The sequence below is a fragment of the Calliphora vicina genome, chromosome 2, assembly GCF_958450345.1.
Source record: "Calliphora vicina chromosome 2, idCalVici1.1, whole genome shotgun sequence".
Lineage (NCBI taxonomy): Eukaryota > Metazoa > Arthropoda > Insecta > Diptera > Calliphoridae > Calliphora > Calliphora vicina.
Genome location: NC_088781.1, coordinates 133,768,953 through 133,791,495, shown reverse-complemented (window position 1 = coordinate 133,791,495; position 22,543 = coordinate 133,768,953). Strand labels below are relative to the sequence as shown.

The 22,543-nt window shown below is 27.0% G+C and overlaps 1 protein-coding gene across 2 annotated transcripts in view; it reads left to right on the top strand.

Annotated features, from left to right (window-relative positions):
- Positions 1-6,265: 6,265 nt before the first annotated feature.
- Positions 6,266-22,543, top strand: part of LOC135952111 (non-lysosomal glucosylceramidase) — a 31,865-nt gene continuing 15,587 nt past the window's right edge. The window contains exon 1 of one of the 2 annotated variants that reach the window (XM_065501912.1): positions 6,266-6,482. In XM_065501912.1, coding sequence (XP_065357984.1) covers positions 6,316-6,482 — 167 coding nt within the window. In that variant the 5' untranslated portion in view covers positions 6,266-6,315. The remainder of the gene's footprint in view (positions 6,483-22,543) is intronic. The other variant, XM_065501913.1, reaches the window with a different exon arrangement.

Genomic DNA, 22,543 nt, shown 5'->3' with positions numbered 1-22,543 from the left:
AATTTGATGAACGATTTAATTTTCAGCTATTTCAGAATCGTAATATACATTAAAATAAAGTTTGATATATTGGCTATACTGTAACTTTATCTAAATATTTAATTATATACGTTGTTTAAACATTTTTAAAGTTTCTTCAAAAATTACAAAATTTAAAAAATATTTTTCCAAAATTGGCCCACTGTCCAAAGCAATTTCTATGTTGTATCATATTTGGAATGGCCTTTGCAATACCTTTTATTTGATATATATATTGTCTATATACTGAACATAGTAGCCCAGATATAGGCATCAATATTTTAAAATTAAAAACCACGCCCATTCGAAAGTAGGCGTAGCCGTTTAATATTTTGTACACTTTATTAGAGCTACAATTTTAAATACAATTTGGAAAAAGTGTCTTGAGGAAGAAAGACCGTGTTATTATTGTGGATAAAAATCAAGCCTGCCTTACGTTTTTACGATCGAGCAAGTTTTTAGCAAAAATTTAGTTTTTCTCGAAATCCTTAAATTTCAAATCTCAAGTACGCCAGAATTAGAAGCGTTATTGTGCTAATTATTTATGGTTTTTATTCTCTATTGTCTGCTTAATAAAATCCTATAAGGCGATTCTTAATTTTTTAGAATTTGTTTAACAAAATGTTCAAAAGTTTGAAAATGGAATTTTTAAAAAGTTTAACAAAATTGAGATTTTTTTCGCACATGGGAATAGATAAACGTTGTACTAGTGAGAAATAAATTAAAAGTTATATCAATCTTAGATAAGTAATAATAGTCTTCTAATATAAATTTGAGCAGCAGTATTAAATAATTAAATATTGTGGAAATTTTTTAGCAAAAATTGAGTTTTTCTCGAAATCCTTTAATTTTAAATCTCAAGTACGCCAAAATTAGAAAAGATATTGTGCTAATTCTTTTTCATTTTAATTCTCGTAAGTGTCTTTAATATAATCCTAAAAAGCGATTCTTAAATTTTTAGAATTTGTTTAACAAAATGTTAAAAAGTTTGAAAGTGGAATTTTGGAAAAGGTTAACAAAATTGAGAACTTATAAAGATGGGGCAAATTTTGAATAACTCAAAAATTTTCTAACCAATTTTTATGTTTTATATCTTTATGAATTTATAATTCTGTATAGTTTACGATTTTGTTATAACTAAATGAAAAATTTAATATTTAATAACAAATTAGTTGGAAATAGCAAAATATTTTCAAAAATTTAGTTTTTCCCGAAATTCCTTAAATTCATATCTCAAGTACTCCTGAACTAGAAGCGATATTGAGCTAATTCTTTTTGATTTTTATTTTCGTATGTGTTCTTTATAAATTCTAAGAATTCATTTCCTAAATTAGTAGATTTTGTTAAACAAAAAGTTGAAATTATTAAAAATGGAGTTTTGAAAAGGTTTAAACAAATTTAGCTTTTTGTTGACAGATAGTTATGTGTAAACATTATTGGATTTGGACATAAATTCATATCCATTCTATCACAAAATTTCTATTTCCATTACAAAATTAAATATTTAATAAGAAATTAGAGCAAATTACTGCAAAAAAATTTATTTTTTTTTCCCAAAATTCTTTCAGTTCAAATCTCAAGTACGCTGGAATTAGAGGAGATTTTAAGCTAATTCTTTTTGATTTTTGTTTTCGTTAGTCTCCTTTATAAAATCCTGAAACACAATTCCTAATTTTGTAGAATTTATTTAACAAAATGTTGAAAAGATTGAAATTGGAGTTTTGAAAATATAAACTTTTTAGCTTTTTGTTGACAGATTATATCGCACTCCTCGAAATTCCTTTATTTAGTCCTCCCTAATAAACATATCATAAATGTTTACAGGAATTTTCTTCCAAAAACCAAAAAAAGGATGAAAAAACTGAAAAACATTGTTTAGATTCTTATCATTTTGTGGTGAACTTACAAATTGTCTTGTTTGTTAAAACTACTGTGAATTTCTCAGGCAATTTACATAATTTACTTTGGCATATTATTAGCCGTGTATACACCAGGAGCAAAGCAAAACCGAAAAAAAACCAAAATGAACCAAACACCCAAAAGAACTGACTGAAATAACTGAAAACCAGAAATTTGTATAAATTTTGTTAGTCTTAAAAAACTTCTTCCCAGATTAGCGGTAGTTGCTAGAAGCTCTCCAGCAACCATCTACAAACAAGTCCTACTGCATAGTGTGGCTTTCTCAACAGTTTTTTTGTTTTTTTTGTAATCGTTAGCGGTAACTCCTTCTCCAATATCACTAGCATCACCTTCTGTTTATGGTAATTGTAACATGATCAGTTATTTTCGGCTAAATTCAATGTCTGTATGGTGATAAGTGTGGTCAAAATATATATGGAAAAAAAGAATTACATAAAAAGTGATTCTTGTTCTTTAGTTTTTTTCCTCCTTGTTTTTTGTTATTTTCTTTTACAGATAATTGACATTTTGACTCACTACTTGTGGTTACGGTGTGTTTTTTATTCGATTCTCAACCAAAAAATATGCAAAGTTAAGGCTGCTGTAAAAGAATTTACATAAACTTTTTAAATTGGCTTCAATGTTCATTGATGTTCTGCAGTTTCAGCTTCATGTTTTATTTGCTGTTATTTATGCAGTATTCTTTTTTATTTTTTGCTAAATTTCATTGTTAACTTCACATTCAGGCATGAATTATTCGTCGCTTGTTTTGTTGCTTTGCTGCTGGTATGATGTTTACACATCAAAAATTGACAGTTAATTCAAAAAAACAACAACATGATGGATGAGGAATAAGAATTTCTGTATTGTTATAAATATTATGTGGGAGTGAAATTATACAAAGCATAAAATGGTTTAAGTTTAACTCAATTTTGGGAAGGTAAAGGTCAATGGAAAGGAAGGCAAAACAGCCAGGCAGAAAATATTGATGGCATAAATTTGATAAGAAATTGAAAATAAAATTATGACAGAGAAAGATATTGGTTCATTTCAATGTTAACGATAGAGTATGGACTAGACTGTGACTAGACTATGGACTAGACTATGGACTAGACTATGGACTAGACTATGGACTAGACTATGGACTAGACTATGGACTAGACTATATACTAGACTATGGACTAGACTATGGACTAGACTATGGACTAGACTATGGACTAGACTATGGACTAGACTATGGACTAGACTATGGACTAGACTATGGACTAGACTATGGACTAGACTATGGACTAGACTATGGACTAGACTATGGACTAGACTATGGACTAGATTATGGACTAGACTATGGACTAGACTATGGACTAGACTATGGACTAGACTATGGACTAGACTATGGACTAGACTATGGTCTAGACTATGGACTAGACCATGGACTAGACTATGGACTAGACAATGGACTAGACTATGGACTAGACTATGACTAGACTATGACTAGACTATGACTAGACTATGACTAGACTATGACTAGACTATGACTAGACTATGACTAGACTATGACTAGACTATGACTAGACTATGACTAGACTATGACTAGACTATGACTAGACTATGACTAGACTATGACTAGACTATGACTAGACTATGACTAGACTATGACTAGACTATGACTAGACTATGACTAGACTATGACTAGACTATGACTAGACTATGACTAGACTATGACTAGACTATGACTAGACTATGACTAGACTATGACTAGACTATGACTAGACTATGACTAGACTATGACTAGACTATGACTAGACTATGACTAGACTATGACTAGACTATGACTAGACTATGACTAGACTATGACTAGACTATGACTAGACTATGACTAGACTATGACTAGACTATGACTAGACTATGACTAGACTATGACTAGACTATGACTAGACTATGACTAGACTATGACTAGACTATGACTAGACTATGACTAGACTATGACTAGACTATGACTAGACTATGACTAGACTATGACTAGACTATGACTAGACTATGACTAGACTATGACTAGACTATGACTAGACTATGACTAGACTATGACTAGACTATGACTAGACTATGACTAGACTATGACTAGACTATGACTAGACTATGACTAGACTATGACTAGACTATGACTAGACTATGACTAGACTATGACTAGACTATGACTAGACTATGACTAGACTATGACTAGACTATGACTAGACTATGACTAGACTATGACTAGACTATGACTAGACTATGACTAGACTATGACTAGACTATGACTAGACTATGACTAGACTATGACTAGACTATGACTAGACTATGACTAGACTATGACTAGACTATGACTAGACTATGACTAGACTATGACTAGACTATGACTAGACTATGACTAGACTATGACTAGACTATGACTAGACTATGACTAGACTATGACTAGACTATGACTAGACTATGACTAGACTATGACTAGACTATGACTAGACTATGACTAGACTATGACTAGACTATGACTAGACTATGACTAGACTATGACTAGACTATGACTAGACTATGACTAGACTATGACTAGACTATGACTAGACTATGACTAGACTATGACTAGACTATGACTAGACTATGACTAGACTATGACTAGACTAGACTATGACTAGACTATGACTAGACTATGACTAGACTATGACTAGACTATGACTAGACTATGACTAGACTATGACTAGACTATGACTAGAATATGACTAGAATATGACTAGATTATTTTTGTTCCCGATTGCATACATTTTTCTTTATAACACATTTGTGTATTAAAAAAAAAATCAAAATAACGTTTTTGTTTATAGTTTGGAGATCACTGTATTTTTTTATAAATAAACACTGCCTAAAACTAGGCAATGGTGTTTGCGATTGTAATCATACAATATTATTAGAGCTGCCGGATGTATTTGGTCACAAATTCTTAATTTCCTGTTAAATAATGAACAATTTTAGGTGTTTGTGTAAATGAATGGGACAGAATTAAGATATTTTTTTAATTTTACTGAAAATTAACTAATTTAAAGGCTGGAAACAAAATACAAATTTATAATTTATAATATTATATAATTAAACTAATTTATGTGTTAAAGAAAGAAATATTTTGCAAATTTTTCCATTAAGTTTATTATTTTTGAATTTAATTCAAGGTATAAAAGTTGTTATACCCATTTTGTTTTATTTTTGGTTTACTAATAAGTTTTTGTATGAGATTCATATACAATTGCTGTTAATAAGAATATTTTAATAAAAAAATAAAAATTTGTTTAGTAAAATAAAAGAGTAAATAAAATTCAACACGATTAAAATTTTTATAGGTTTTAAATTTAAATACTAACGTTGCATAAAATAAACAGTTTTCCACATAATTAATGATATTAAATTTCAATCCCCCCAATTTGTATAATGTTACATATTGTTAATTACTATAAAACATAATGCTGCAATTTATTATGCTTATTACTTTAACTGGTATAATTATAAGTTTTATATTGTAGAAGTTATAATAGTTGTAGGTGTGAATACCTAAAAGAATCTATCATTTTAAATAAAATGTGATTCTGATACTTCCTTGTTATTTTTGACGATTTTCCTTGCTAACACTCTGGCATCTTCTTATTATTATCAAACAGCTGTTTTTCTATAACAGTGCTTTTCAAACTGTAAACAAATTCCCCCCAAAACAAACAGCTGTTGAGCTAAACACATACTCTCTGTTTATGTTGTTATTGTTATATTACGCTCCCACTAGTGGGCCACTAAAAGAGCTCCATCAATGCACTCACTTAAACAACAAAAATACCTTCAGTAGTTTCGTGTTTGTGAGACCAAACGGTACAATTTGGGGAATAAATAGAAGAAAAAAAGAGTAACGAACCGCAGCAGTGAGTGTTTTTTTAATGGCAGCAATAATAGAATTATAATTAATAAGTGGAAAAAAATATGATAGATTCTAATAAAAGTGTTTAAAAAACAAATAAATGTTTTAAAACCTAAAAGATATTGGTTAAATAATAAAGTTTAAATGTAAATGAAAAGAAATTTAACAAATAAAATTGTGTTTTAAAGAAATATTTGTATGTACATAGGCATTTGCTTAAAACAAAACTGCAACTACAACAATAATAAATAATACAAGCAACAGCGGCAGCAGCAGCAGCAGTAGCTCATTGAGAACCCACTCTTGAATCCAGTGAAATAAAATAACATAAAAAACCCACTTAATTGCCACTTTTGTTTAGGAAAAAAAATTATAAAAAACATAAAACGTGATATTTATATTTGCGTGTGCTAGAAAAATATTAAAAATAAAACCACAAAATTTGTTAAAACATTAAATAATAATCGTTAATCATGGATTCGGTGAGTGCTAATTATGAGGAATTACAGCATAATGAAGTTACGGCCATACCCCAGTATGGTTTGAAGCTTAAATTCGATCATGTTTGGCCAGAGAAACGCAATCAGAATTTACGGCCGTCCATTAAGCAATCATTGCCATTGGTACCCTTGGCTTGCAGGTAAGAACAATGGAATAGGAAGTTAGTTATGAATAAAACTCGAAAGCAAACTGGGTAGGGGGAATTGGAATTATCATTAATTTATGTAAATGTTAAAGATAAAATTATGGGAGGGGAGATATTTAAAAACTGCAATGTAGCACGAACAAATTTAAAAGGTTTTATTGGTTTTTACCTGGAATTTAGCTAGTGAATATGTTGTTCAAATATGTGATATTTAAAACAACATTTTCTGCGAAAATTATGAAATATACATAAATTTATGTTATCTAATTTCTAAAATTTCCTGTTATCGTTAACGATAACTGACATTTTTTAGAAACTGAAAGTAATCGATCAATTTTCTGGTGAAAATTCATGTTATCGCTAAATTTTGTGGAGAAAATTAAAAATATCGAAAAAATGTTCTATAGAAATTATAGTTATCGATAAATTTTCTATAGAAAATTAAAGTTATCGATAAATTTTCTAGAGAAAATTAAAGTTATCGATAAATTTTCTATAGAAAATTAAAGTTATCGTTAAATTTTCTATAGAAATTTATATTTATCGATAAATTTTCTATAGAAAATGAAAGTTATTGATAAATTTTCTATAAAAAATTAAATTTATCGATAAATTTTCTATAGAGAATTTAATTAAAGATCTATAGAAAACTAGTGTTATTGATAAATTTTCTAGAGAAAATTGAAGTTATCGATACATTTTCTATAGAAAATTAAACTTATCGATAATTTTCTATAGAAAATTAAAGTTATCGATAAATTTTCTATAGAAAATTAAAGTTATCGATAAATTTTCTATAGAAAATTAAATTTATCGATAAATTTTCTATAGAAAATTAAAGTTATCGATAAATTTTCTATAGAAAATTAAAGTTATCGATCAATTTTCTATAGAAAATTAAAGTTATCGATCAATTTTCTATAGAAAATTAAAGTTATCGATAAATTTTCTATAGAAAATTAAAGTTATCGATAAATTTTCTATAGAAAATTAAAGTTATCGATAAATTTTCTATAGAAAATTAAAGTTATCGATAAATTTTCTATAGAAAATTAAAGTTATCGATAAATTTTCTACAGAAAATTAAAGTTATCGATAAATTTTCTATAGAAAATTAATGTTATCGATAAATTCTCTATAGAAAATTAAAGTTATCGATAAATTTTCGAAAGAAAATTCAAGTTATCGTTAAATTTTCTATAGAAAATTTAAGTTATCGATAAATTTTTTTTAGAAAATTAATGTTATCGATAAATTTTTTTATAGAAAATTAAAGTTATCGACAAATTTTCTATAAAAAATTCTAGTTATTTATACATTTTTAAGAGAAATTTTATGTTATCGATAAAATTCCTAGAGAAATTTCAAGTTATCGAAAAATTTTCAATAAAAAATTCTGGTTATCGACAAATTTTTTATAGAAAATTAAGGTTATCGATAAATTTTTTATATAAAATTAAAGTTATCGATAAATTTTTTATACAAAATTAAAGTTATCGATAAATTTTGTATAGGAAATTAAAGTTATCGATAAATTTTCTATAGAAATTAATGTTATCGATAAATGTTCTTTAGAAAATTAAAGTTATCGATAAATTTTCTATAAAAAATTAAAGCTATAGCTAAATAGTCTAGAAAATATTAAAGTAATCGATAAATTATCTAGAAAATATTAAAGTAATCGATAAATTATCTAGAGAAAATTAATGTTATCGATAAATTTTCTATAGAAAATTATAGTTATCAAATTTTTTCACAAAAATTAATATTATCTTTAAGGAATTACATTGACAATTGTCAAATATTCTAAAATTGTTGTTATATTTTTTCTTTTTTAATAACATCTAACATAAATAGTAACATCACTACATGTTTTTTAAATTAATAAGCTTTTATACATTCCTTTTACTTTGTAAAGTATGCCTAAAGAAAATACATAAGAGTTTTTGCCAAAACTTCTTTTGAATTCTTAAAATCCCTCTAACACTTCATTTAAAATTAAAAATTATCTTATCATTCACCCTACTCTCCTCAACAGAAAGTAGTCATACCTAAAAACAATACTAGTGACCCATTTATCATAAAACAAACAACAAAGTAACTACATACAACAATAAACTTCATTTCAACTCATTAAAGTTTTTATTTTTTTTTGTTTTCTTTTGAACCAAAAATAAACTTTAGTCTCTACCATTTTTGGAAATAAACTTTTTCTTTCAATGATTTTTTATATTTTTGGCTTAAAAGACAAGTTAAGAATGAAAAGGGAAATTTATTTATATACAGACATGCTACGTATGTATGTATAAACAAAAATTCAATAAAAATAGCAACAATAAAACAAAATTACTTACAAAATAGCAGCAGCAATTATAAAATAACAACAACAACAACATAATAATAACATGAAATCTAACCTACCATAATAATAATAAAATGAAAATAAAACAAACACACACATAACTACTCATTCATACACTCTTCAAGTCCTACACCAACAGCAAAAGGGTGCGAGTGAGTGTAAACAAAACAAAATCCATAAGGATCTCAGAGAATGAAGGAACAAACGCACGTAAACAATAAAAAGAGCTTTGAAAATAACTGTTATTTTGGTGAGTTGTGTGTGTTTGTGTTTACAAAGCAAAAATACTTGCTCATACTCAATTGAACATAACGGTATTATTGTATGTGTTCATTAAGGACAGAGTAGAAATATGAGAACAAAATAAAAAACTGAAAAAAGTAACTTTGACGCCAGGATAATTTGTTTTTAACCAAATATGTCGTCAGCCTGGCCATAAGTCTGCTGGTATAATACTAAAATACATTATATTGGGAAATGGCTGGATTTAAAAGTGTGGCTAATAGTGCGGATTTTCTCTAGAAAATCTAACGATGATTTGAATTTTCTCCACAGCAACTATAACTTGAATTTTTTCAAGAAAATTTGTTGAAAATTAAAATTGTTTATATTTATCGATAATTCAAATTTTTTCTAGAAAATTTATCGATAATTCAAATTTTTTCTAGAAAATTTATCGATAATTTAAATTTTTTCTAGAAAATTTATCGATAACTTTAATTTTTTCCAGAAAATTTATCGATAACATTAATTTTCTATAGAAAATTTATCGATAACACTAATTTTCTATAGAAAATGTATCGATAACATTAATTTTCTATAGAAAATTTATCGATAACTTTAATTTTCTCTAGAAAGTTTATCGAAAAGTTAATTTTCTATAGAAAATTTATCGATAACTTTCTATAGAAATTTTATCGATCATTTTAATTTTTTCTAGAAAATGTATCGATAACTTTATTTTTCTATAGAAAATTTATCGATAACTTTAAGTTTTTCTAGAAAATTTATCGATAATTTTATTTTTTTCTAGAAAATTTATCGATAACTTTAATTTTCTATAGAAAATTTATCGATAACTTAAATTTTCTAGGAAACAGGGTATTTTCTTGACCAGTAAAACTCAATTGATTTAAAATAATCTCCCTCAAGTATCTTTACTAATATGTATATTTATTAAATCAAGTTGATTGCGTGTTGTGTTCCAAATCATTTACATACAACATCAACGTTTGTTTGCTATGACAGGGTTGTGTGGTAACATTGGCTCCAAAAATACTGTCAACTTTTATAACTGATGACTTTTAGACATTCTTTACTCAGTTTATAATCCCCTAAAATAGAAATAAAATAACTTTGTATGTTCATAAACATTTTTCGTTAGAGATTATTAAACAAAAAATGTATAGGAATTTTGTGACAAAATAAATCGATTTTTGTTTCGTTTGTCCTGTAGTCTTCTAAGAAAGAATGGGAGCAGGTATAAAGTTAGTATAAAAGTTATTAAAAAACCATTAAGGTGTCATTTATTCTTCTCCTTGATAAAAGTATGTACAAACTTTGACATTTATTTCCTTCAACCAAATAAAACCCTGACCTACCTTTACTCAATTCCATTAAAGCTATTGAGGGAGTGCAATAACTTAAAAAAGGATTTTTATTTTACTTTGTGTTTAAAAAGAAATAAGAAATGGTTAGTTAAGCTTGAGGGATAAAAGGAACTTCTTAACAGCAAACTTAAGTAACGAGAGAATTAAATGTAAAAGGGAATGCTTTAAAATTAGTCGAACGCATTGGTCGGCATTCAAAACTCACAGGGAAATTTATCGATAATATGAATTTTATCTAAAAAATATATTGATAACTTAGATTTTCTTGAAATTTCTCTAGAAAATGTATCGATAACATGAAGTTTCTATTAAAAATTTATCGATAACTCGAATTTTCTCTAGAAAATTCATCGATAACTTTAATTTTCTCCAGAAAATTTATCGATAACTAGATTTTTTTATAGACAATTTATGGATAACTTGAATTTTCTCTATAAAATATATCGATAAATTAGATTTCCTTTAAAAATGTTATCGATAACTTGAAATTTATCCATAACTAGAATTTTTATAGAAAAATTATCGATAACTTGAAATTTCTCTTAAAATGTATCGATAACTAGAATTTTAATAGAAAATTTGAAATTTCTTTTAAAAACTTATCGATAACTTGAATTTTCTGCAGAAAATTTATCGATACCTAGAACTTTTTATAGAAAGTTTATCGATAACTTGAAATTTCTCTTAAAAACTTATCGATAACTTGAATTTTATCCAGAAAATTTATCGATAACTAGAATTTTTATAGAAAATGTATCGATAACTTGAAATTTCTCTTAAAAACTTATCGATAACTTGAATTTTTATAAAAAATTTATCGCTAACTTGAAATTTCTCTTTAAAACTAATCGATAACTTGAATTTTATCCAGAAAATTTTTCGATAACTAGAATTTTTATAGAAAATGTATCGATAACTTGAAATTTCTCTTAAAAACTTATCGATAACTTGAATTTTATCCAGAAAATTTATCGATAACTAGAATTTTTATAAAAAATTTATCGATAACTAGAACTTTTTATAGAAAATTTATCGATAACTTGAAATATCTTTTGAAAACTTATCGATAACTTGAATTTTCTCCAGAAAATTTATCGATAACTAGATTTTTTTATAGAAAATTTATCGATAACTTGAATTTTCTTTAAAAAATATGTCGATAACTTAGATTTTCTTTAGAAATTTTATCGATAACTAAAAATTTATCCATAACTAGAATTTTTATAGAAAATTTATCGATAACTTGAAATTTCTCTTAAAAACTTATCGATAACATGAGTTTTATCCAGAAAATTTATCGATAACTTGAAATTTCTCTTAAAAACTTATCGATAACTCCAGAAAATTTATCGATAACTAGAATTTTTATAGAAAATTTATCGATAACTTCAAATTTATTTTAAAAACTTATTGATAACATGAATTTTCTGCAGAAAATTTATCGATAACTAGAATTTTTACAGAAAATTTATCGATAACATCGATTTCCTTTAGAAATTTTATCGATAACTTGAATTTTCTTAAATTTTCTATAGAAAAATTATCGCTAACTTTAATTTTTCTGTATACATTTTTTCAATAACTTGAAATTGATCTAGGGTTTGAGGAAAACCTATGCGGATGGTCTCTAATAACTATTATGGAGGAGACTGACAACTGATTACAAAATTAAGTTTATATCTTTCTAAAAGCAAGGTACATATTCTAACGTTATCTGCTTTAATTATTAAATCCCTTGCTAAAATCTTTCATTTACAATTTAATATTTTTTTAAAAAAAAATGAACACCCCTTTTCGCTATACAACTGATAACAATTGCAGCAACTTGTACTAGTTTGTAACGTTATAAAAAAGAACTTATATCAAGATTACAGCAAAATTCCATTCAGCCTTTCTTTCCTTCCCCCATTTTTTTTTTTACAAACTTAATGAAATTTTTAATATAATCAATGTTTGAATTAGAAGCAGTCTAAAGCAACTTTAAAATGCATTTACTATTATGGACTTTAATAAGACAGTGATTAATAGAATATTTTTTCCAAGTAAAATATTTGGTGAGACTATTTTATCAAAAATTAAAAAAAAAAAAAATTTAACTAAAAGAAACAATTAACTCAACCAAAAAGAAATATAAAGATAAACAATTGATGACAAATGTTTGTACTAATAAAAAAATGACGTTCACACTGGCCTTATTTTTTTAATAAATTGATAATTTTTGATAAAGATTTATATTTTGATTTGCTAATTAGAAAAGTAAATATTTGTTAAAAATGAAAGTGTTAATTTGTTCAAAAAAAGCAGGTGTTGTTTAATTTAATTTATAATTAATGGCGGCTGATAACTATTTTTCTTATTTTTTTAATATTTCCAAGTACTTTGTTATCTCTCTAATTGCAATTTAAATATTTATAAGAAAGCCATTAAATGAACCACATAAGTATTATTATTATTAAGATTATAAGTTTAAATATGACATATTTAAGACGCTAATGTTAAACGCTTAACGTTCGTATTGTGTTTTTACTTAAACCAAAGATTAGTTTTTAACATTAACATGAATGGATGGAAAATGAATGAATTACAAAACATGAAAATCATATGTGAAGGTTTTTAGCTTAGTTTTTCTTTTTCTATAGTTTATTGTTTATTCTCATTTTAATATTTTTTTTTGTGTTTTGTATTTGTTTCATGAAGCACATGAGAAACTAGAACAATAGTTATGATAAGGAGCTGCTGCTGCTGTTCATTGAACATGTTTGTACGAGTAACACACAAAATTTTTGTTTTCTACTACGTACATAAATGTAAATGATTTGTTAACCCTTTAAGTGATTAAGTGGTTTAAATATAGAATTCTATTCACAAGACACTATTAAGAGTTTTAATCAGAGATGTAATTGTTCTTTGAAGTAGACAAAGACCGGATGAAAAGTACTTTGAATATACAAAAATCTACAATTGTCTGTACAATATCTACAAAATTTATCAATAACTTTAATTTCCTATCGATAATTTTGATTTTCTTTAGATAAGTTATCGATAACTGTAATTTTCTCTAGAAAACTTAACGATAACTTTAATTTTACAAAGAAAACTTAAATTTTCTCTAAAAAAAGTATCGATAACTTTAATTTTCTCTAGATAATTTATCGATAACTGGAAATTTTTATAAAAGATTTATCGATAAATTTAAATTTCTCCAGAAAATTTATCGATAACTGGAACTTTTTATAGAAAATTTATCGATAACTTGAAATTTCTTTAAGAATTTTATAGATAACAAGAAATGTCTCTTAAAAATTTATCGATAACTTGAAGTTTCTCTAGAAAATTTATCGATAACTGGAATTTTTTAAAGAAAATTTATCGATAACTTGAAATTTCTCTAAGAATTTTATCGATAACAAGAAATGTCTCTTAAAAATTAAATTTATCTCTAGAAAATTTATCGATGGCTTTAATTTTCTTCAGATTTATCTATAACTTGAAATTTCTCTGGAAAATTTATCGATAATTTAAATTTTCTTCAGAAAATTTATGGATAACTGGAATTATTACAGAAAATTTATCGATAACTTTAATTTTACAAAGAAAACATTAATTTTCTCTAAAAAATGTATCGATAACTTTAATTTTCTCTAGATAATTTATCTATAACTGTAATTTTTTATAAAAAATTTATCGATAAATTTAAATATCTTTAGAAAATTTATCGTAACTGGAATTCTTTAAAGAAAATTTATAGATAACATGAAATGTCTCTTAAAAATTAAATTTATCTCTAGAAAATTTATCGATGGCTTTAATTTTCTTCAGCTTTATCGATAACTTGAAATTCCTCTAGAAAATTTATCGATAATTTAAATTTTCTTCAGAAAATTTATCGTTAACTGGAATTTTTATAGAAAAATATATCGATAACTTGAAATTTCTCTAAGAATTTTATCGATAACATGAAATGTATCTTAAAAATTGATCGATAACTTGAAGTTTCTCTAGAAAATTTATCGATAGCATGAATTGTCTCTATAAAATTTATCGATAACTTTAATTACCAATAGAAAATTTATCGATAACTTTAATTTTCTATAGAAAATTTATCGATAACTTTAACTTTCTATAGAAAATGTATCGATAACTTTAACTTTCTATAGAAAATTTATCGATAACTTTAATTTTCTATAGAAAATTTATCGATAACTTTAATTTTCTATAGAAAATTTATCGATAACTTTAATTTTCTATAGAAAATTTATCGATAACTTTAATTTTCTATAGAAAATTTATCGATAACTTTAATTTTCTATAGAAAATTTATCGATAACTTTAATTTTCTATAGAAAATTTATCGATAACTTTAATTTTCTATAGAAAATTTATCGATAACTTTAATTTTCTATAGAAAATTTATCGATAACTTAATTTTCAATAGAAAATTTATCGATAACATTAATTTTCTATAGAAAATTTATCGATAACTTTAATTTTCTATAGAAAATTTATCGATAACTTTAATTTTCTATAGAAAATTTATCGATAACTTTAATTTTCTATAGAAAATTTATCGATAACTTTAATTTTCTATAGAAAATTTATCGATAACTTTAATTTTCTATAGAAAATGTATCGATAACTTTAATTTTCTATAGAAAATTTATCGATAACTTTAATTTTCTATAGAAAATTTATCGATAACTTTAATTTTCTATAGAAAATTTATCGATAACTTTAATTTTCTATAGAAAATGTATCGATAACTTTAATTTTCTATAGAAAATTTATCGATAACTTTAATTTTCTATAGAAAATGTATCGATAACTTTAATTTTCTATAGAAAATTAATCGATAACTTTAATTTTCTATAGAAAATTTATCGATAACTTTAATTTTCTATAGAAAATTTGTCGATAACTTTAATTTTCTATAGAAAATTTATCGATAACTTTAATTTTCTATAGAAAATTTATCGATAACTTTAATTTTCTATAGAAAATTTATCGATAACTTTAATTTTCTATAGAAAATTTATCGATAACTTTAATTTTCTATAGAAAATTTAACGATAACTTTAATTTTCTATAGAAAATTTAACGATAACTTTAATTTTCTATAAAAAAAATTTATCGATAACTAGAATTTTCTATAAAAAAATTTATCGATAACTAGAATTTTCTATAGAAAATTTATCGATAACTAGAATTTTCTATAGAAAATTTATCGATAACTTTAATTTTCTATAGAAAATTTATCGATAAATTTAATTTTCTATAGAAAATTTATCGATAACTTTAATTTTCTATAGAAAATTTATCGATAACTTTAATTTTCTATAGAAAATTTATCGATAACTTTAATTTTCTATAGAAAATTTATCGATAACTTTAATTTTCTATAGAAAATTTATCGATAACTTTAATTTTCTATAGAAAATTTATCGATAACTTTAATTTTCTATAGAAAATTTATCGATAACTTTAATTTCCTACAGAAGATTTATCGATAACATGAATTTTCTATATAAAATGTATCGATAACTTTAATTTCCAATAAAACTCTAACGATAACTTGAAGTTTGTATAAAGAAGTGTTTGAATATGGAAAATATCTCAATAACTTTAATTTTTTATTAATAGTTTATCGACAACTTTAATTTTTTTAAAGATAATTTATCGATAACTTTAATTTTCTATCGATATCTTGCATTTTCTCTAGATATTCTGCAGAAAATTTATCGTTAACTTGAACTTTCTATAGAAAATTTTTAGATAATTTTTATTTTCTTTAGAAAATTTAACAATTTAACAATCAAATTTTAAATATTTTTCTATAAAATGTTCCAAAAATTATTTTATATAATTGTTTGCAAAAATATCTACCATTTATTGACACAAGTGCCTTAAAATTGATAAATTTATTCCTCAATTAATAAAAATTTAAAATACTTTTTAACACAAATCAATAATTTAAACAAACAATAATAGAATTAAGAATCAAATGTCTACAAAAACTCTAATCAAGTAGACGCCGCCAACGACCTCTTCATTATTACTTTTTAAATTTGAATATTTCATAAAGAAAAATCTGCATATTTTAAGTTACAATGAACTCTTGCACTATATTTATGCACGTTTGTTGTACTATGTTTCAAGCTAATGCAACTTAAATGCAGCTACTACAACACACTAGTCTCCAACTTGTAGTCAACTGTGGCAATATCAAACCAACTAAATTTAGCTTTAAATTGCCACAAATGTTGAATAGAATATGAACAAAAAAAAAGAAAAACTTCTAAAACACCATAAAACGACACATGTAAAAACATTATTCCAACATAAAATAAACATAGCGTCATTGTGGACATTTATGGTTCGAGTTGCAGACATAGCAAAATAAAAAATAATAAAAAAAAACATCAAAAAAGATTTTTATATATTCATGAAGAAGCTAAAGACAACTAAAAATAGTTTGGCTGGAGAGAATTGGCGACCATACAAATAGAAGATTGACAAATATTTGCTTAATCTGCTAAAAACTCCAATCTATATTCTCATTCAGATGGATACATACATAATAAATAGTCTTATAAAATATGTATAAAGTTACATTAACCCTTGGGAGGGAGGTAAAGGAACAATAATTCAGTTTCGAATACGGTGTTTATTAATCCTAAAAATGCTAAAATGAGATGTGAAGATTCTGTGTCTTTAGAGATCCACGATTGGTTTAAACATCCACGATTGATGTGAAGATTCTATGTCTTTGGAGATCCACGATTGATGTGAAGATTCTGTGTTTTTGGAGATCCACGATTGATGTGAAGATTCTGTGTCTTTAGAGATCCACGATTGGTTTAAACATCCACGATTGATGTGAAGATTCTATGTCTTTGGAGATCCACGATTGATGTGAAGATTCTGTGTTTTTGGAGATCCACGATTGATGTGAAGATTCTGTGTCTTTAGACATCCACGATTGATGTGAAGATTCTGTGTCTTTAGAGATCGACGATTGCTTTAAACATCCACGATTGATGTGAAGATTCTGTGTCTTTGGAGATCCACGATTGATGAGAGATTCTGTGTCTTTAGGGATCCTCGATTGATATGAAGATTCTGTGTCTTTAGAGATCCACGATTGCTTTAAACATCCACGATTGATGTGTAGATTCTGTGTCTTTGGATATCCACGATTGATGTGAAGATCCTGTGTCTTTAGAGATCCACGATTGCTTTAAACACACACGATTGATGCGAAGATTCTTTGTCTTTGGCGATCCGCGATTGATGTGAAGATTCTGTGTCCTTGGAGATCCACGATTGCTTTAAACACACACGATTGATGTGAAGATTCTGTGTCTTTGGAGATCCGCGATTGATGTGAAGATTCTGTGTCCTTGGAGATCCACGATTGATGTGAAGATTCTGTGTCTTTAGAGATCCACGATTGCTTTAAACACCCACGATTGATGTGAAGATTCTGTGTCTTTGGAGATCCACGATTGATGTGAAGATTCCGTATCTTTAGAGATCTACGATTGCTTTAAACATCCACGATTGATGTGAAGATTCTATGTCTTTAGATTTCCACGATTGATGTGAATACTTTGCGTCTTTAAAGATCTACGATTGCTTTAAATCAATTATAATACAAACATATTCGATTTTAAAAATATTGCAAATAGTCTTTTATAACCTTAAGTTTCCAATTTTAAGCCCTACTTGAATAATTTATATGTATTTAGTTGTTTTTGAGACATCCACTTTCCTGGTGTTAAATATCCAAACCCATTTTTCCAAATTAAGCTCAAGGGTTTTGTTTACAGCAAAAGCAAAATATTTCACAATACAAAAAGTATGTATTATTACACCATCAAAGACACTCCTCGAATGTTACATTGTAAACATGTTAAAATATTAAAAATTCAAGGAATTTCCTATTTTTTTTTATAACTTATACGTATTTCTCGCATGTAAAAGTTCCAATTAAAAACAATTCCTCTTAAACGAACATGAACTACAAAGGCAACAATGTAAAATCATAGTCGTCATATGATGCCGGTTTTTTTGTTTCTTTTTTTTGGGGGGAAGGTATAGAGCTAAATGTGATTGCTTACTAATACAGTACTTTTAAAAGGGTGTTAGTTTAAGAGTGTGAAGTAGTTGAAATGCTTGATTTAAGTATGCATAATAAGAGATACTTTAGTTTTATAAAGTGTAATAACCCTTAAATCACAACCATAAAGTGAAGTAGATTCTGGATCTCTAAACAGCCAATGTTGAAGATCCTTTATACAGATTGATTTTAAGATGGTGGACCTTTAAACAGCCAATGTTGAAGATCCTGGATTGATTTGAGAAAGCTGGATCTTTAAACAACCACGATTGATTTGAGAAAGCTGGACATTTAAACAGCCAATGTTGAAGATCCTGGATTGATTTGAGAAAGCTGGATCTTTAAACAGCCATGATTGATTTGAGAAAGCTGGATCTTTAAACAACCACGATTGATTTGAGAAAGCTGGATCTTTAAACAGCCATGACTGATTTGGAGATCCTCGATCTTTAAACAACCACGATTGATTTGAGGAAGCTGGATCTTTCAACCACCACGATTGATTTGAGGAAGCTGGATCTTAAAACAACCACGATTGTTTTGTGGAAGCTGGATCTTTAAACCACCACGATTGATTTGAGGAAGCTGAATATTTAAACAACCACGATTGATTTGAGGAAGCTGGATCTTTGAGGAAACTGGATCTTTAAACAACCACGATTGATTTGAGGAAGCTGGATCTTTAAATAACCACGATTGATTTGAGGAAGCTGGATCTTTAAACAACCACGATTGATGTAAGTAAGCTGGGTCTTTGAGGAAGCTGGATCTTTAAACAACCACGATTGATTTGAGGAAGCTGGATCTTTAAATTGATTTGAGGAAGCTGGATCTTTAAATAACTACGATTGATTTGAGGAAGCTGGATCTTTAAACAACCACGATTGATGTAAGGAAGCTGGATCTTTAAACAACCACGATTGATATAAGGAAGCTGGGTCTTTGAGGAAGCTGGATATTTAAACAACCACGATTGATACGAACTTCGATTGATTTGAAGATGTTGGGTCTTTAAACAACCATGATTGATACTAGCCTCCATTGATTTGTGAATGTTGGATCTTTAAACAACCACGATTGATTTCAATATGCTGGATCTTTAAACCACCACGATTGATACGAACCTCGATTGATTTGGTTATGCTGGACCTTTAAATAGCCGCGATTGATACGAATCTCGATTGATTTGAAGATGCTGAATTTTTAAACAACCAAGAATGATAGGAACTTTGATTAATATGAAGATGAACAAAGACGATTGATACGAATATAGATTGATTTGATGGTGGGTCCTTAAACGAACACGATTGATATGAACCTCAATAGATTTAAAGATGCTGGATCTTTTAACAACCAAGATTGATACGAACCTTGAATGATTTTAAAATACAGTATCTTTAAACAAACAAAACTGATTTGAAGATTTTGTATTTTTAACCATTAACGTTACTTGTGTAATCCCGATTGATTTGAATATCATGAATTCTTAAACCACTACGATCTTGAATCTTTAAGTAATCACTAATGATTTAGAGATGCTGTATCCTTAAACATTCCAATAAAGTGAATATCCTGGATCATTTAAAAACCTTGATCGTGGTAAAACTCCTAAATCATGAGAAAACCTTGATTGTTTCGAAGATTTTTAAGCTACCTTGAATAAAGTGAAGGTGCTGGATCCTTAAAAACCACAATTGGTTGGAAGATACCCTGATCTTTCAGCTTATTGTATCTGTATAAGAATCTTGATTTGAATATCTTGAATCCTTAAACAACCACGATCTTGAATCTTTAAGTAATCACTCACTTTAAACATCCCCAAATATAGTGAAAATCCTGGATCAAACTTTGATCGTGTGGTTGTTTGATCGTGGTTGTTTAAAGACCCAACATCTTCAAAGTTCGTATCAACCGTGGTAGTTTAAAGATCCAGCATCATTACATCATTCGAAGTTTGTAACACTTCTAAATCATCAGAAAATCCGGATTGATGAGAAGATTTCTAAACAACCATGAAAAAAGTGAAGGCGCTGGATCCTTAAAGAATCTGGATTGAAGTTAAGATCCTCGATCAATAAAGAAAAGACGATCTTATTGAAAATCCTCAAAAACCAGGATTGGTTGGGATATCCCGGATCTTTAAGCATTATAACCAATTCCTTAAAGGTACATTGTCTCAGGATTGATTCCTAGTTATCGGAAAACTATGAACTTCCGAAAAAATAGTTAATACTTATGATTGATCCACAAACTTTAATTGTGTGAATTGTACATCTGATCTATCCGAAATTTCACTTTATTGGGAAATTGTTTGGCTAAGAGATTTATAAGAACTGCCTCTTCCAAATCCTTTTAGAACTGTAGTTTCCGGAAAGCAATGGAATCTATATTGTAGACATAACTACAGTACAGAAATAGCTTTTATCGATCCTTATCTTTTGTAATTAAAAATATGCAAACTCTTGCTGCTCTATCCTCTCTATCCATATTCCTGCCAAACAATTCTATAAAATACCTACATTTGTACTCAATTAATTAGTTGTCTCGTAATGTTTTCCATTATTTGTACTGACATAAGCTTCTTTTCTTGCCATTACTTTGATTCCTTTTGCTGAATTACTATTATTTACAACATACGAGTACAATGCCTATAAAAACCACAAAGCAAATACTACTTACTACCTCAAGTCCTTTAAATAAAGCTGCAAAAGGGTGTTGTTCTATAAGTAAATATTTAACAGAACGACTGGCTGACTGACTGGCTGCCTCTCGGTTGGCAGTTCCTTAACCAATTGTATAGTAGAGTAGGCATAAAATCCATTAAGGTGTGTTCTTTACTTTTGTTGCTAATTATTATGATGTGTTAAAGGTGTAAGCGGGCAAATGTTCATAAAGTTTTAAAGGCAATTGAGAGAAAGAGTAGGGGTCCATAAGAGCTGAATGTAAAGAACAATAATAATAAAATGTTTTTTAATAAAATTTCAACTTTTTTGCTTCGTGATGACTATTGCAAACAAAATAATGAAAAAAAATGTGTCATGACGTGTATAAATGTTTACTAAGGGTGTTCACTTGATTATGATGGATGTGTTTAAGCTCAAAATTTAGAATGATATCAACTAGAAGGCCATATCGTGCCATTATTCTAATAGTTTCGAATTGCAAAATAACTCATCAGTTTTTTTTTTTTAAATTTAAATCCCTTTAAATTGTTTTAGGATTTAAGTAAAGACCCTTGAGTAAAGGGAATTAACTTATAAATAGTTTTTAGTGATTGATTCATTAACTGTAAGAACTAAACGTTTTTTCTCTTATAATTGAAGACTGTTATTTTTTTATCTACTTCACATTTTGTATAATGAGTTTATTATTTAATAAAAAGCACGTTTGCTTGAAGCAAATTTAATTATTTCTTTCCTCTAATATGGAAATATGAAGATGATGACATAATAATAATAAAAAAAAAGAAAATTAACGTGCATAGATCAATGACTAGCAGAAATAACTACATATCTACTATCTTCACAGCTTGAGGCAATATTTCTTAATCAGTATTAAACAAATACAATATTTTTAAAGGAAAGTATAAAGCAAATTCATGAAAGATGAAGCAGTTTCTAATAGTTTGATAAATAGGAAGGGAGTTAGGTAAGGGAAAGGAGGCAGACTGAATCCCATCGGACTCACTTTAGATTCATTGTGCTACGAGTGGACTCTGCTCACTCGAAAACGCAGCCAGAGCTTGTTAAAAGGCTCATAATACATTGCAGGTTAATGTCCGAAAGATCCCATGAAGTTGTTTTTAATAGTTTGGAAAATAGGAAGGGAGTTATGTAAGGGAAGGGAGTTTAATACAAATTCATGAAGCAGTTTTAAATAGTTTTGAAAATAGGAAGGGAGTTAGGCAAGGGAAGGGAAGTCGTCTGAATCCCATCGGACTCACTTAAAGCTTTTGATTCATTGTTGT